The sequence below is a fragment of the Thamnophis elegans genome, chromosome 6, assembly GCF_009769535.1.
Source record: "Thamnophis elegans isolate rThaEle1 chromosome 6, rThaEle1.pri, whole genome shotgun sequence".
In the NCBI taxonomy this organism is placed as follows: Eukaryota; Metazoa; Chordata; class Lepidosauria; order Squamata; family Colubridae; genus Thamnophis; species Thamnophis elegans.
In genome coordinates this window covers 15669769-15688084 of record NC_045546.1, presented here as the reverse complement: position 1 = coordinate 15688084, position 18316 = coordinate 15669769, and the positions used below count along the sequence as shown (strand labels likewise).

Here is an 18316-nt window from a genome sequence, read left to right as displayed (position 1 = left end):
GAGCTTAGAATGATGCAGTCCCCAACATTCTAGACCACAATCAAACTGTCTCTTCCATATTTTGCAGTGTAAGAATTTGGGGGAATGTTTTAATCATCAGATCCCTATTCAGATCTAGCCTAATGCTGAATTTGATTTTTCCTTTGCCAATTTCTTCTCACACCAAATTTGGTCTTTTTCTGTTTAGTTTCCAGAGAATTATTTGACAAAGTATGACAGTTCTTTACATCATTTCTTTCCAATAGTTTGCTGGCTTGGAAAGAATAATAAACCAGCACTTTTCATCTTGAGAGGTTTAAAATGCATTTGCAACTGTAACAGTTACAAAAGAATTCACGGCAAAATGAAAAATGTTACGGCCTTTAAAAGTATTTCCCATTGCAATTACTTTTTCAAAGAATAAATTTTGAGTGCAACAGCACTTCATCCTAAAAGCTAATGATTGCTAGATTTTGCCTAAAAAACTACTAATAGTATAATTTCATGCATTTAAATATTTCCACATAATAAAAAAGAAACATTTACATTACTTTTTCATGTAAAATGTCAGAGCTGTTCAAATCCTTTCAAATAGTGATTTCAAAATATACTAGTGTGTGTGCAAAGTACTTTTTAAAAAATTATAACAGTTGTGTGTTTGTCTAGCTTCATCCAATTTCTTTGGAAATTGTGTTTAGCTATGTTCCTGCAACCAAGTTCACTCTTCTAGGGGAAAAAAGGGAAGTGGGATGGCTCTGCACATTTGAAAAGACCATTAAGCGTAGTTTCCAAAGTAGCTACAGAGGCCTGAAAAGTCATAGATGCTTTAGTGAATGTTGTGCAACTTTATGGGTGCAAGGATATTTAAAACTTGGGTTAATATGTCTCTGGGAAGTAAACAGGAAGAGGACAGCATTCCTTGGGGTGGGATTCAGCCAGTTTGGATTGGTTTGGGCGAACTGGTAGCTCCGACGATCAGCTGAGAGTGAACCAATCCGCTCCGATGATCAGGTGGGCCCGCCTGCCTGCCTCTGCTCTATACTGACCTATATATCCTTTTTTCTGAAGCATAACTGATAGGTGCGGCAGAGCGGATCACCATGCCTCAGCTGTTTTAATGCAGTAGAAGGTAAGTTTTTGCATCTGTTTTCAAACCCACTACGCGCACACAGAGTGCGAGCTCAGAGAATTGGTTGTTACACTGCTTGAATCTGAGCATTCCTTGAATCTTCAGAAAAATTGGAGGATACCATCTAATGTACCTCGGTGAGATTTTCAGACCAGGAGAAAACAGGAGAAAATTCCTTGAATCTTTCATAGATGAAGCACTAATCTGAAGTATTTAGAGAAAAAAATCAGGAAATTCAGAGACAACTGCAGTTTTAATCTGGTGGATGAAACATCTCCCCCCCCCCCCCCCAAAAAAAAAGCAGATTACACCTGGATGGCTCTTTGCAATAAACAAAGTTACATAAAAATGTTCATGTGAGATTGATATCTCTTACCTCCAAAAGAGATTCTTCGAGTTTTGCCAGCTGTATTTTCTTTTCTTTTTCCTGCTGTAATAATTTTGTTTTTTGTTCTTCCAAATCTGGCTTTTCATGTTGGATAGTCAAAGCTAAAAGCTGGAAGGCCAAGATATTTTTGAGAAGGCAGAAAAGTACACAAGCATTATTTGTTTAGTATTTATATAGCCTTCGATCGTATGTTATCATAACCCTGGGCAGCTTAGAAACAATAATAAAACAATAAAAAGCACAAAACCAATATTAAAATTCCTAGCTTCCCCAAAGACAAACAAATCTTTCTTGTCCAACAGAAAGCTTTCCTCAGCTCCAGCCAAAGGCTACAGGAAAATACAGAAGACCAGAATGGTGAGGGCTGGATGGTTTTCAGGGAAAGAGTGTTCCAAAGTGGGGATAGGTAATATAGAACATTATAGCTTAAGTCCCACTAGTTGGCAACATTTAAGGAAAGGAGCATGCCCACCCTACTGGATATGATGAAATAGGAAGATACCCTCAGTGAGAGGCAGTCCCCCAGCTAAGCAGGAAATTATCCTTACTGCTGTTGTTTTAAACAACGTAATACTTCCCTTTTTATATGTTTTGTATCCAATGATGTCTGTGAATAGAAAAGACATTTTTCCTCACACAAATTGTTCTCACTGAATCCTAACAATTCTCCTTTCCTGCATTTCGTTATTCTTCATTCATGCTATTTTAGAGAAATCCCTTACTTATGGGCAGTTTTGGAGGAAACAGCAGGAGAGCATAGTACAATGCAATGAATGCAAGGAAGTTCTTTTACTCAAGACACTTTCACTCCCACTGCTGTCAAACCTATTTTCCTATAGATTTCAATAAATTTTAAGAACATGAAATGTAAATAACATTCTAAATTTATATCTCTAAATGTATCTCTTTATTCTGTATTTCATGTATTAATAGTTAAAAAGACCCATTGATTATTTAAAAATATAAATAAATATACATAGTAATATATGTATAATTTGCTTATATATTTACTTGTATGTTAATTTTTGTATAATAGCAATACAAATTCAAATTTAAGATGTTTGATAATTAGCATCTTCCCATTCTCCTAAAACTAAAAAAATATTATGATCCTTGTAAATTGCCATTCTAGAAATACAATAAATAATATTTTTACACTCATGTAAGATTACTAAATATTCTAATATTTCCTCTAATGGTTTATCTTCAGTGCAACAAAAGAAAGACTAAGAGAATGAAAGGAAGGGAATACATGCCTATATGCAATCTTACCAAATCCTAATCTGTAAAGTTTGCCAACCTTTTTGAATGCAAAAGAAATTTCATCCATTTTTGCAAATAAATCCCAATGCAGTGAAAAAAAAATTGAACAAGCTAATTAAAAGCTGCTTGTATCTCAGTTTAACAGCACCAGTAGACACAAGGTAAAAAGAAGAGAGAAGAAACTGGAATTATATATTTTTTAAAACCCACAAGATTTTTAAAGTAAATTATATACATCCTTTTACCCTATATCTTTTGATTAAAATGAAGGGAATCTTATTGGAGATGTGCATTCTTACCTGCCCTCTTAAGCCACTACGTGTGATTGTAAAATTAACCTCGGTAACAATAGATGCTGCGTCAGGTGGAATATATGGATTTGGGTTTCTGGTTGACAGAAATAGGTTGAATTCCTCATTATAGTCTATTATTTTGTCACCTATCTGTACAACATAACGGGGTCCTACAGGAAAACACAAGTAATGAAAATAATGTATTGAGGACAGAAACCTTTTAAATCCTAGTGTTAAAGTTAGCCCATAAAGAGATACATTTATTTATTTTTTAAAAAAAGCAAAGGCTAATTGTTCTATGCAATCAAAAATCAATAATAACAACAAAACAATCAGTATCATGATTTGTGAAGCAAAGACCATGCTAATTGGAAATTATAGGAGTTAGCCCAGCATAGCTAGGTCAGCATCAGTGTGAAAAAGCTAAACTAAACCATGAAAAAATAGGCAGATAAACCATTCACTTATCCAACTTTGATTACTTTAATTCTGATGTCTTGTTTACTCAAGATTTCATGTTTAGAAAAGATGCATTCTTGGCTATTAATTTCAATGAACCTATTCTAAACATGCCTAGGTGAATCTTAGTTTTCCTAGTATAGAAAAGACAACTTGATGACCTTTAAAAGTTCTGTACTACAAATTATACAAGCCTCAGTCAGCAGTATTAAAAATAAGAAATTATGTCCAGAAGACTAATTCTAGTCAAATCTAACTCTGAATTATGTACAATTACATCTGTGTTACTCTGTTACTCAGATTAAAATCGAAAAGAAAGTACAAATCCACATAATCCCACACAATCCCATCTACAGGAATCAACACCACCAAAATTAAAACACCTTCAATTGTTAGATGGGCCAGTAATATCAAGGCCTTAGTGTACTTTTGGAATACTAAAAGCAATTTGGATGTCTGGCAGGACTGCTATTGCAAAGAGGGAAGTGGTTCAAAAGATGTTCTTCTTGTGTAGTCCCTGAAGGAGACAATCCCTGAATAAGGGAGCACAGAATTCACCATACTTGATGTAATCAGATGAGAAGATATTAGTAGTAGGGAGAAGTCATTCCTGCAGATAATCAGATCCTGAATCATGAAGGGTTTTAAAGGAGGAATCTAATATCTTAAATTGCATCTAAAACTAACAGGTAGCCAGTGATATATGGGCACATTGGGAAGCATGTACAAAAACATCAGAGCATTGAAATATATAATCAAGTAAAAAAATATGTGAAAATACAGAACTTTTTTCTTTGAAATATAGGAAGAACAGTGAAAAATCTTATGGCCAGCATTTATTGTCATCCTCTACCTAAGAGGAAAGGGGCTCAACACAACCCTGGGAAAACCTATCATCTGCAGATTGTTTCAGATAAAGTTTATGCTTTGGTTTACTACCTTGTGACATAAATTTTATCTGCATATTGTAACATGTAAAATCCTAAATAGGATAGGTACTAGCTCACCAAAAATACACATTTTTTTTTTTATACAGCACTGTGAAGCAATCATACGTAACTGTCAGAAGCAAGATAAAGAAAAAACTTATGTTCGGTTATCCATGATTACGTTTCACAGGAAAGGCCATCTGAAAATTAAGGTCAGGGGAAAATTCTGCATGGCAAAATTGTTACTATTTCCTCAAATAAATTACTTCAGAGTCTGAAGACCCTGAGATCAGTACAGAATGGGGGCGGGGGGGAGACAGCTAGCAAGAATATGAAGAATACAGTAGTTCTCGACTTACGACTGGTACCTTAACAATATTAGAAGTTATGATGGATTTGAAAAAAGTTACTTTCAACTGCTGTATCACCCATAGTCATGTGATCGCATTTCTGGCACTTGGCAACTTTACGGCACTTGTGACCAGTTGCAGCTTTCCATGATCTCATGACTGAATTTTGTACTGTTTTTTCCCTTTTCCCAGCAAAAACACCCATTCAATAAAATAGATTCATTCTTATGACTTACGATATATGATTCACTTAATGACTCTGATGACTTGTTTAACAACTGTCAAAAGAACAGTTGCAAAATTGTATCTAGTTAATGTGGTGTCTTGACTCATGACCCAAAGTCTTAAGATTGAATTCCAGTCCCAATTTTGATTTATCATGGACTATTTGTTTATTCATTCTACATTCCACTATTCCAAATTCTAAACCAAATAAGGGGGAAAGCCATAGTGTTAAAATCAATTTCATTTGCTGCCCTCACATCTGTAGGGCAAAACACATGCTGGACTCATATAAATTTCAATTATTGATTTAGATTATTTTCATTTGCACTCCATCCCTTTCTGTGCAACTTGTCTTTTCTACTCTCGCTGGTTAGGAGTGATAATAGATTCCTTTACATATTTTTATCCTGCCTTTATTTATTTTTTTATGAACGGTAGTAAACATAATACTCTTCCTTATCCTATTTTCCCCTTAACAAGAAGCCGGTGAGGAGAATTGTGCTGAGAGAGAATAACTGGCCTAAAATCATTCAGCTAGCTTTCATGCCCAAGACGGAACTAGTACCTCAAAGACCTCCGCTTTCTAGCCCAGATGTGTCACATGCTGGCCACACCCATGCCCAGTTTATTGAAGGGAAAAGTCCTGATAGATCACATGACACCGCCGTGACGACGTGAATTTGACACCCCTGTTCTAGCCTGATTCCTTAACACTAGAAAATACTAGCTCTGATGGGCAGCTAACAATGAAGTATGCTTTAGTTCAGATCCCTGTCCTGAGTAGGAGATTGAACTAAATTGCCTATGATTCTATGAACAGATTTCTGCTCCCACCTAATGTCTCAGATGAAGAAGCTGAAGAAGTGGGATGTTTTATTGACGGATGCCATTAGGTCAACAAACTGACACAATTGATAGAATATGTGTTAGACAAATATAATAGTAAATATGGGCAACAGATTGTAAATAAATCTTTTTAATTCAATATTTTACCTGAGAATCAAAACAATAGTTACATATACCACCACATACTAAGTTGGAAATTTACCTTGGGCAACAAGATCCTTTCTAAGCAGAGGATAAAGCACAGGCTCAACCCCATCCATTTCCTGTATAATAAGAGTTTTTCCAAATCGCACAGCCAATTCAAGGGCATTAATAAAGTTTGTATCCTGCAAAATGAAATTTTTATACAATACATTTTTTTTATAAAATACAAAATACCATGAAACTATTTTTGCTAGAACTATACTTGCATACACGTTCGTCACTCTTTTTTTGCCATTTTAAATATAACCTTAAAACTTTCACTCCAAAATCTCTACTTTCTTGGGAGGAAGGGGGCGGGGGGATAAGCTAGACCAAACCAGAATTTAAACTATCACAATAAATGAGAAAAATGCAGGATAGTGTAGATACCCTCTCCAAATAGATCACAAAGGAAGAATTCCATGACTGTAGATCTAACGTCTGATTCTGTATTTCTAGACATACTAAGCAAACAGTAATGATTTACCATATTTTTCAGCATATAAGACACACCAAGGTTTTGAAGAGGCAAATTTAAAAAAAGTAGGTAGGTAGATAGATGGATAGAGAGGGAGAGAAAGAGAGAGAAATACAGTAGGTAAAGATAGAGCGAGAGTAGTTAAGTAGATAGGTAGATAAAGGGAGAGAGAGAAAGAAATAGAGACAAATACAGTAGGTAAGGATAGAGCAAGAGTAGTTAAGTAGATAGGTAGATAAAGGGAGAGAGAGAAAGAAATAGAGAGAAATAGAGATAGAGAAATACAGTAGATAGGTAGGGAGAGAGAGAAAGAGAGTAGGTAGGTTGGTAGGTAGAGGGAGGGAGGGAAGGAGGAAGAGAGAGAGAGAGATACAGTAGGTATGTATGTATGTATGTATGTATGTATGTATGTATGTATGTATGTATGTATGTATGTAGGTAGGTAGGTAGGTAGGTAGATGTTTCCAGGTGTATTTATCCATGTGCTGGAGAAGGAAATCACTGACAATCTGCAGCACCTAAGACTTTGTTTCTCTTTTCTTTTTACCACCCATAAAATTAGGTAGCTCAGTCTTCTCCTATGTCAATATTGTTTATCAATGAATTGAAACCCTGATCTCAATAAAAATCCTTAAAATATGCCACTTCTCTGTCCTCCATTGAGAAAATTATTAGTTTCCAAAGCTGATGATATAATCATTGTAATTAACGACGTAAAATTCTCCTTTTCTTGATCAGTCATTTTAAATGAAAGAATGAGTGAAGTATTCTTTCTACTGTAATCCAGAAGAATTTATAAGGTTCAAATAATACCTGTTGGTTGATAATTTCCAAGCGTGATTCTTTCAAATGTGTTTTTAACCATTCTGTAGCTCTGGAAGAAGGGTCTATCAAAAATGGGCAAACTTTACTCTGTTGAAAGAAAGAGAGAGTTGTGTTTTATTTTATAAGGAAAACATTGAGGAATAAAATTACATTTAAATATCTCTCTTATCTTTTTCCACAATACTAAAGAAACATTTAAAATATGGGTTTTGGTAATTATTTAGATAATGTACACAGGAAGAAAGATAACAGTAATGTAATTGACTAGTATGACTAGTCAAAAAAAGTATTACGCATCCTACTTTTTAGAAATGAAATTTTTTGCACTTCTTCGATATTTAGCATTTTAGATTTTTAATTACATAATAGTACACTTAGATTTGTAAGTGGGAAAAAAAACATTCCCAAACCATCCTCCGATAATGCAATATAGCATTAATAGGTTTTCTTGACTTCCAATTCTCCATAAATATCAGAAAAGGATATCTGTAAATATTTCATCAAAGAAATAAATAAACAAGAAGTGACTTCTTTGTCATCAATCCAAGATCTAGAATTAAATAACCTAATAGCAACAGCAATAGCACTTAGACTTATATACTGCTCTATAGTCCTTTATAGCCCCTCTCTAAGTGGTTTACAATGTCCGCATATTGCCTCCAACAATCTGAGTCTCATTTTACTGACCTCAGAAGGATGGAAGGCCTTGAGTCGGTCAGGAACGAACTGCTGGCAGTCGGAAGAGTTAGGCTACAATACTGCATTCTAACCACTGCTTTTTTGATTCTATTGTATTCTATTTATAGTCAAATAAATGTAAGTCAATCACAGCTTTAGACTTTCTTCATCCAACCCAGAATTTTTAGAGATTGGAAGGTACAAGTATCACTCAGGCAGATGTTGGGAATAGAACTGGCTCATAAACTCTTGATCTAAGCTTTGGTAAATGTGAATGCATGCTATTTGAGTGCAATTTCCAAAACGTAATAATAAAAGTAGAATTTACCTGAAGTATTACAAGAGCATTTTCTATTGACAGATCATCAGAGGGCAAACCTTCACTTTTCCAAATCAATTGCTCACTTTCTGTGCATAGAAACCGCCTAAGATCAAATTCTAAAAAAAAGGGGGAATTCTTTTAATGTTCCTGAGTTTCCTTAGGCATTATACATTTCTCATTAGTATCTAAAACTTTTATTCACTACTGCAAATAAATCACATTGTATCATATGCCATATTTGCTTCATGATACTGTACAACTACCACTTCCTAAGGAATTGATGATAATGACTGTGTTATATATCACATGTACTTAATATATATATTTTAGAGAGATTAGAGTGATTATAAAACATTTATATAATATAATAAGGAGAACAGAAAATCTGCCTGGATTGAAATATTAGCTTCAGTTCTTGAAAATAAGGTATGAGGTCACAGAATACTTAAACTGGTGTAGATATAAATGTATGAGCTGCCTTAGAAGAAAAAAGAGGGAGAAAATGGCAAAAGGAAAGAGAGAAAAGAAGAAAAACATTTTGATTTTTGAACCCATTCATAACAAACTTATAATTATACGGTCAGAAAGAAATACATTTTATTACACTTAATTTATGTCCTATGAGCAACCCATTATTTATCTCAGTATATAATACAGAAAGACTGAAACTGTTTCTAGTAAGCAAGAACCATCCACATCAAGGTTACATTTCAATATTACCCTGCCTGAAATTTTTGCTCCTATTGCAACTGAACCTTAAACTGAACTTGACTAAACTACTAAATGTGATTCCTCTAAAGAAGAAAGATGTAAACCTAACAACAATGAGATCTCATTCCTCTGCCTGCCACTCCCTTTAAGCCTTTAAAATTGAACAAAATTAGGCAAAATATTTTCCTTGCCACTCAGAGGACAGATATTTATGCTAAAAAAAAATTTCTAAGATTCAAATATAATATTTCTTGCCTTGGGGCAGAACAAAGCAAAAGCTTACAAAGAACACAGTATTCTTATACCATTATTATTTCACTATCTTAAGATGAAAGGCTGTGTATGTTTTCTTCCCTTCTGTGCTCAGCTTGATATCAAGAATCATACATTCCTTAAGAACAGGAATTGCATAGATAATTTTTTTCATTGTACTTCTTCTGTGATTATATTCTTGGAATGATAACAGATTGTGTTTAAGATGGTCTAGAACAGTGATGGCGAACCTATGACACGCGTGTCAGTGCTGACACGCGTAGCCATTTGGAGTGACACACACAGGATTTCATGCGATTCATCCTTGGCTCCTGCATGGCCGCCGAGGATGAAAGAATCTGTGCTGGAGGAACGGGGGGGGGGACGTGTGATCTCCCCCGCCCACACTCACTTACTGTATTGCCGCCGCCCCTTTCTGAGCGCAGGGGCTGCTGGTAAGGCGTGCGTGCCGTGCGCACACGTCATCAGCGCGGCGAGGGAGGACCTGCAGGAGAGGAGCGCGGGAACAGTGCGCGCCTCTCTCCAGTCAGGCCGGCACAGAGAGTCTACTCCTGGGACTGTCAGTTACGACCGCACCACAGCAGAGAACAGCGGAGTGCCAAAGGGAACTGTGAGCGCCATTAGCAGCAACTATTGGGGTGCCATGGACTTGTAATTGCCCACAATAACTGAGATAAGTGAGGGGGAGGTTGTGTTAGCTTGTTAGGCTAGTTAACCCCTAATTGGCTATCTATAATTTATATATCTATAAAGTTACTAAGCAGGTATGTTAAATAATTTGTTTTTGGTTTATTAAATACAATTATATATTGCAATTATACATTTTTGTAGTTTAAACTATAAATTGCGCAAAATTATGTTTTTGTCGAAGTGACACACAACGTGAGTTATGCTCGATTTTTTGCCGATTTTTGACACACCACGCCAAAAAGGTTGCCCATCACTGGTCTAGAACTTAATTTCAAGGCAATGATCTTTGATTTCTTGGGAAACCTGTGCTTTGAACTGGTCAAGGAACAGGGATTCCTTTTTTCCCCCCGTTTTGCAATCCTGTAATCCAGGACTGCCAAGTAGCAGCGGGTCAGATTCATCACGTGCTGGCCCTGCTCTCACCTGGTTTAGCAAAGGAGGGGAAAAGTCCCGTGATGCTGCCATGACAACACAGGTTTGACACCCCTGCTGTAATCCCTTGTTTCAGGGTGAGGTCAGGGCAATTGAATGGAGCTGAGCGTTTACTGGCCGGATGCCCTTCCTGGCGCCTATGTAGAGTTCGCAGGAAATATTTTCTCTTTGCACCCTGATAGAGAAACATCTGTCGCTGCCTAGGATTGAATAAGCTGCTAAGTATTTCCCCCCTCCCCCATCCCATTAATCACTTATGTTAATGTTGAGATTTGTGTAACATTTAAAACTGTAATTTAAAAGCAGAACATGAGAACGACTCTCACTTTCAAGACTAGCAGATTTTGTCCATGAATCCAAGCTTGCTTTTCTTTGGTCTTCGGGTGCAGCTGAGAGGTAAGTAATAAATGCTGCAGACAGTTGAGCTCTCCTTGGCAGTGTACTTAATTCATCCGCTATTTCTGACACCTGAAACAATTTCCAATATGATTATTGATGTAGCTAGTCAATATATTGATATGCTAAATGACCAGACCTTTTCACTGAGGGAAAAGCTGAGTTAATCAGTTTGTGCAATTTGCTTCTTCGTCTCCAAAAATACAATGGATTTTAAAGACCAGCATAGTGTGGAAACACTCACTATCTTTCTTATGTACCAACATTTAATGGACTAACATGAAGAGCTCACATTTTAATTTACCTCTTTTCTATATATAAGCAGAAAGACATTATTTTAATCAGGTGCGGGCAACATTTTGATAGCTGAAGGCTGTACTTAGTATTTTGTAGAATCGAAGAATGGTTTAAATCATGCAATAAATGTGGCAGGACTGGGATTTCTTTTTTTATAGAAAGTTTTTTTTATTCTTTACCACATCTTATATCATCATTAGTCATACAGAGTGTCATCTGGGTATAATTTTTGTGTCATCATATTTAACATTTACTATCATTTTTAATATATCTTTATCTTACCATTTACCTTTACATTTCACTGGGATTTCTGTGCTTTTTGTTTCCTGGTTTTGGGAAAGTTTAGTTTGTGACTGAGTTTACTTTATTGTCATTGCAATAAAGAGCCGAGGTGGCGCAGTGGGTAGAGTGCAGTACTGCAGGCCACTTCAGCTGACTGCTAGATCAGCAGTTCAGCGGTTCAAATCTCACCGGCTCAGGGTTGACTCAGCCTTCCATCCTTCCGAGGTGGGTAAAATGAGGACCCGGATTGTTGTTGGGGGCAATATGCTGACTCTGTAAACTGCTTAGAGAGGGCTGAAAGCCCTATGAAGCGGTATATAAAAATCTGCTATTGCTATTGCTATTGCTATTGCACATGGTACAACGAAAGATTTCTATATCTTCAAGTTTTTCTAAAAATGTTCAGCCTATTTTAAGGTTTTGTCTATAAAGCTAGAGGATGAAAGAAAATTGTTTCCTAATTAATCAGCAAGGAGTTTCATATCTATCACAAAGAAACAAAAACACAAGAATTGAAGGAGGCTAAAACTGCTTTCTGGAATAAAATACTGACTTCTTTTGAAGTGAAATGACAAAAATATGGATCAACTGAAGGTTTAATAACCAACCTGTGCATTCCATCTTTTATGCTCCCTATCAAGCTGTTTAATCAGTATCTCTGCAGCTTTCACTGTCTCTTGAGCTTTCACAAGTTCTGTTTCCAGTTTAGCAGCTTCACTGGTTCTGGCCTGGAACCTGCATATCAATTGCATTTTTAAGATATTCAACTAATAAAGGCAAATTGAATTAAAGTATAATTCCATTTCAATAGGAAAGTGTTAATTTAATACAAAAATGGTATAAGAATAGTATTAACAAGTCTTAAATACATACTTATCTTTTAATTCTGCCACTTTCTGACCAACGGAATTAAGCAAATCTTCTAACTTCCGTTTTCTATCTTCTGTTTTTCTGAGATTACTAAAATATATTAAAAATACTAATTGAAGTGTTGACAAGAACAAACAGTAACATAAAAATAATCAATTGCCAGAAATTAGCATTTTTATCAGTCTCTTTCAGAGACTAAACAATGCTAAATTAGTAATCTATAGCATAATAGGATTCTGAAGCGATGCTAAAGGCAACAAAACCTCACCGTTTTTTTTCACTTAAGCTTTGTATCTTCATCAGTTTCTGGGATTTTATTTTAACTAATAAAACCTTAGTGATCTAAAAAAAGTTTGAAAGCTCCTTCCATAGAACAATTTTCTGAATCTATTCCCTGCTTTAAGCAATATGTCTAAACAAAATAGGTAAGCATACAAAGCACAAAATAGGATTTAGAAATAGCAACACTTTTTCTAAGGAAAGATGCTTAACAGGCAGTATTTTGAAAGCAGACTTGAACACAGTGTAGCTTTCTTTCCAGAAGAGTAGGGGTGAAATGCTACTGGTTTGGACAGGTTCACCCGAAATGGTAGTAAAAAAATACTACCGGTCCAGGTGAACCAGTATTTCCAATGATCCACTGTGATGCGCGATTTATATTAGCTAGAAAGTAGGATTTCCTGCTTTCTAGCTAATCTAAATTGCGTGGCACAGCAGATTCTCCCACCCCTCATTGTTCTACTTAGCTTTGCAAGCGCACTCGGTAGCAGGCCCCGCCCACCTGCCCAGATGTCATCATGTCTGCTTTTGACGCTCTGTGCATGCAGAGAAGGTCCTGCGCATGTGCGGAGATGGGCACACACTCGCATTTGCGAACTGGTAGCGAAGGTAAGTAGATTTCACCCCTGCAGAAGAAGCTATATTTGTTTTTAAAATTTGAGCCAAACTTTCTTTTGTCAAATCAGGCAAAGAAAGGAAAGTTTTCCTCTTTTAAATGTAATGGCTCTTTTGCATTTCAGAATTATAATGATAATGATATACATACACACATAGCTCTTTATCCTTCATGAACTACTTACGCTTGTAGACCAGATTGTTCGGTTTCCAGAGGCTGAATTCGTTCTAACACATATGAGTACTGAACGTTAGCCTTAACCCATGCTGCTAAGGGTGCGGCTGCAGTACTGGCCCTTTTTGCATTCTGAAATATTCAAACATACATGTGAACTGAAAATATGCACCAGTGGTAACATCTAAAATACTCTCAGAAATAGTATACTACTACTAGCTGATAACCCGGCGTTGCCGGGTATTTATTTATAGGAGGAAAATGTCCAGACCAAACGTAATTTCTAATGTTAGATTTTCCCCCTTATCAGAGGAAGCCCCCTTGTGGAGCTCTGGGAAGCTGTTACCATGGCAACTCCATTGCACTGTACAGTAGAAGTCATTTTAAGGCACAACAGGCTGTATCTTAACGGAACACACATCTCAAGGGATGTTAGGGGTGTCTTACCCCCACAGTATTTTTTCCCAGAGAGAAAGTCATCTGTGTACCAAGTTTGGTTGAAATTGCTTGAGGCATTTTATATATATATATGTAGATTTATTATATTCATTGAACAATCAGTATATTTATTTTGGGAATTTAAAACCAAAAATAAACTTTCGGTTGTTCAAAAATAAATATGAAAATTTTCTTTATCCACCAGTATCTGCAGTTTCAACAATGAACTATTATAACATGTGACTTATTTAATTAACACGTGTTAAACATTTCCAATTACCTTTGAGTCAAAAGATGCCTTATTTTTAGTTAGAAGATCTTCTACGCTCTCACGAATATCCTTTGGAATATTTCTAGCATCAAAAGTTGCGATATCTTCTCTCACACCTCTTTTTGCAAGGAAACTGCAGAATACATATTAAATAACCATTCCAATGTGATAGAACAACTTAGTGAAAGTAGTTATTGTACAATCTATGGATAATCTATTGTTATTACTGCAGACTTTTTCTGGCATTCAGATTAAAATAAATTAGGATTTCAAAAGAAATAGAATATTGATGTCTTCTATTACCTCTTCATGCTCACCCACGATGTATCAAAGATACCCATCAACCGTAAGACACCTTCTAGTATGTCCCTAATGATATCAGGTGGCATACGTAAGGAACGGATTTCAGACAGAGATTCTGGTTTGATATTTCCAACTGCTAATTTAGCTTCATTAACCAGTGGCTAAAATAGAAAATAAAAAGCAAATTAAAGCGGCTTAATTTTTAACACATCCGTTTATCTTTTTAATCACAGAATTCACCAATATCTTCATAATTCGAAATTGGTGACATAAGAGTCGAACTTTTGCCACTAAGCTGGCACTATAATAATTGGTTACTAATCCTTTCCTCCTGATTTTCCTACTTTGTTCTTAACTGTAGCCACTTTCTTACTTTCCAAAATCATTTCTATTTCCCAAACTATTTCTTTCACAATAATTTTTCTATCGCCAGTGGGACAGAAAGTATGAGTTCTCTTGTCTATTTGGGAAACCATACAGTTTCGGTATTAAAGGACTGACAATCACCACAACAATCAAGATCTAAAACGGAAAACTAGGAAGGCATTAAAAAAAATAAAAAGAAAATACATCAATTAAGGAGTAATCAGAAAATTAATAAAAGTCAAAAGAGGAATACATGTTATAAAGAGAGACATGAAGAATCATTGCCGAACAATATTACTAGGGAAACTGTCAGACATAGACCAAAAGAAAACAAAGATATAGCTATGATAAAATGAAGAAAACTATTCTTCCCAATTTCTTCAAAAAACCATAGCTGATGTTCCATAATTGAGAAAATAAATAAACACTGCATGGAAGTTGTTCCAAGAAGTGCACGACATTTAACCTTAATGATTATTCCAGCTTGTCTCAGTACTATAATAAAAGCAGAAGTTGCTTCAGAAGGTTATATGAAATGATACGAATATTCTCAGATTTTAATGTTTTCTATAACTTAAGGCAGTTACTATTCAAACACTCTTAAAATCTTAACTACTCTTTATTGTATCAAAAGAAAAATAACAGAGAAATTACAGAAAAGTATACTTCTTAATAGGATGATATAATTTTTTAAAAAAATAAATGATTACCTGAACCTCTTTCAATTCATCCTCAATTATTTTTTTTCTTTCTTCAATTTTAACTACTTCTTGGGCTATTTTCTGCTTTATTTTTTCCATTTCTGATTTTTGTTCACTTGCATCCTACAAGACAAGCATTAGTCAAAACATCAGATCAGACACCTATACGTTTCTTCAGAGTGAATGCAGATAGCCATTTTTCTTTGCAACATTTTTATCTTTCCCAGAAATCTTATATTATTTTTTATATACCGTATATACTCGAGTATAGGCCGAGTTTTTCAGCCCACTTTTTGGGCTGAAAAAAGCTGCCTCGGCTTATACTCGAGTCAGTGAAAAATTTGCCCAAATGGAGGAGAAAAAGGGGCGCCCCTTTTTCTCCTCCATTTCGGGACCCAGTGGAAGTTCTCTGCGCGAGGTGAAATGGCCGGCAGCAGCCTCACTCTCCTGCCGTGGCTTCCGTTTCAGTCGCGCAGAGAACTTCCACTCGCTTCCCGGGCTTGTGTTCTGATGAGGGGGAAAGAGAGGACTTTCCTTACGCCCTCATCAGAGCTGGACGTAAGGACTTTACCCCATTGATGAGGCGGGCGGCGCGGATTGTAGCAAGGACGGCCGCCGATCGCAGCCTGGCTGCGCTGGCGGGGACGGGCGGGGCGGGGTGGGATGAGACTCCCCACTCGCCAAGATGGTAGGACTCCAAGTCCCATCCCCTCCACCCGTCCCCACCAGCGCAGCCCCTGCCGCATCAGCCGGAATCTAATTTTCCCCTCATCAGAGCTCGGCGCGGATTGTAGCAAGGACGGCCGCCAATCGCAGCCCGATTGCGCCAGGGGGTTCCGCTGGTTGAAAGAAAGTCCTTCTTTGCACCAAGCGCTTTTCCCTCCCAACTAATTATAACTAATTATATTAATTAGATAGATCAGTGTTTCTCCACCTTGAAGACTTGAAAATATGTGGACTTCAACTCCCAGAATTCTGGGAGTTGAAGTCCACACACTTTCAAGTCTCCAAGGTGGAGAAACACTGAGATAGATGATCCACAGTGTTTATTTTTGGAAAAAAGCGCCTCCTGCTCTGGACTGCCGGGAACGCGATCGCGTCTCTCTCTCTCTCTCTTCCCCCCACCCCCGGCTGTTCCCACCCGGGAATGTTCTGGTGGGCTAGGCGGAGGGTGCGTGTGCGTGCATGTGTGTCAAGGGTGGGGAGGCTAAGAGGGCGAGGTGAGATCCTGGCGGGGACCGCATTTCACCCGCCGAGCTTCCTTTTCCCCCGTCTTTTCCTCTGCTCGCCGACTTCCTTTCTCCCGTGGCTGACAGGTGGGTGGGTTTCCCTCCTCCTCCTCCCTGCTGGACGTGGATCTGCGGCGTGGGTGGCCGTCCTTGTTGCCCGCCGGCAGCAGGTCGTGGCAAAGAGAGGGAGAGGGAGAGAGAGAGAAATGCCGCCGCTCCCCGGCTCGCCTCTTTTTCCCGGGATCGCCGTGATGCTTTGAGTTTTCCTTCTGCGGAGGTGGGGTGGAAAGAAGAAGAAGTGGGGCCCTTCCCCGCTTCTTCTCGGACTACCTAAGCGTTGGGTGCGCTGTCCCCATCTGGGAAAGTAGTGCTGACTCATCAGGTGTCTGGGAACGGGTGGGGCTGAGGAGCGGCTGGGGGTGGGGGGTGTTTCACAGAGCGGCTGGGGGTGGGGGGTGTTTTACAAAGGGATGAGGTGGACTGAATTACCCCCTTGTATCTGCTGCCTTGTTTAGTGATTGTTTTGTTTGCAGCTATAATGATGGTGAAAAAGACCTGTAAAGCAAAGGAAAACTGAATAGGATCCTCAGCCCAGTCACAGTTTCATTTAACAACCATTTAATGACCAAGATACTAGTCCCAGTTATGTTCACTAAATAAGGATTATCTGTAAACTGTTCTTTTGGTATCCACGTATGCAAAAGACTGATAGCTGTAGGAGATGACCAAGCTGAGCCCAAGGGAAGGGTCAAACACATCAATGGCCAACGTAATTGTTTCAGGGTTCATTTTATTTACACCAAATATAATTCATTTAAGAAATTGGACAGCACATCCTTTATTAGTTTCAAATTCTTTCTTTAAAGATATCCATGGTGGAATGTAACATGCTGAAAGCAACAGTGGCAATGGGATGCTTTTGTGGCCCTTTGGGATAACCAAGAAATAAGTGTGTGTGTGTGTGTGTGTGTGTGTGTGTGTGTGTGTGTCAGAGAAGAATTTTTAACACAGGTATGTTGTACATGCATACATTTGGACAAACTTTGCAGAAATCTCCTCTTTTTTAAGTTTTATTTGGCATCATTCAATAGAGCAAAGTCTGAAAATGAAGCTGCATGCTACTGTAGGAGTCCAACAGTTTAGCAAATAAAAAGAGAACTTAGTGTTCCAGGGAGATGAATTTAAACTGCATGGAGATGAGGTGAGTGAAGTATTTCATTGAATACACCGGTATTGTGTGATAATAATTTGTTATCCAGAGCAAATTTTTACAATGGCTACTGTATATTTAATGGGCACAGGCAGGCTGTATATGTTATTCAATGGGCAATGGCAGGCTGTAATTAATGGACACAGGACAGGCTGTATATTCAATGGGCACAGGCAGGACACTGGTAGAATGTATATTATGAGCCTATGAGTTTTGAAGGATTTTAACTCGTGTTTTAGCTTGGTTGCTGAATGAGCTAAGGTTTTTGTACTTTTAAAGTTATTGTTGATACCATATTGTTTTTATTGACCCTCTTTTCCACTTACAGAGCTAGTTTACTGTTTTTCTTTGAAATAAATATTCAAAAACATTATTGGTATCTATTTTTATTTTTGAAATTTACCGGTAGCTGCTGCATTTCCCACCCTAGG

General features: G+C 37.3%; 1 protein-coding gene across 1 annotated transcript in view; it reads right to left on the bottom strand.

Annotated features, from left to right (window-relative positions):
• Window positions 1-18316, bottom strand: part of DYNC2H1 (dynein cytoplasmic 2 heavy chain 1) — a 165073-nt gene that overhangs the window by 80658 nt on the left and 66099 nt on the right. The window contains 12 exon segments of the mRNA XM_032220187.1: window positions 1485-1604; window positions 3059-3222; window positions 6064-6187; window positions 7336-7434; window positions 8354-8463; window positions 10780-10921; window positions 12037-12163; window positions 12302-12388; window positions 13378-13499; window positions 14086-14209; window positions 14380-14540; window positions 15456-15569. Of these exon segments, the coding sequence (XP_032076078.1) occupies window positions 1485-1604; window positions 3059-3222; window positions 6064-6187; window positions 7336-7434; window positions 8354-8463; window positions 10780-10921; window positions 12037-12163; window positions 12302-12388; window positions 13378-13499; window positions 14086-14209; window positions 14380-14540; window positions 15456-15569 (1494 nt within the window).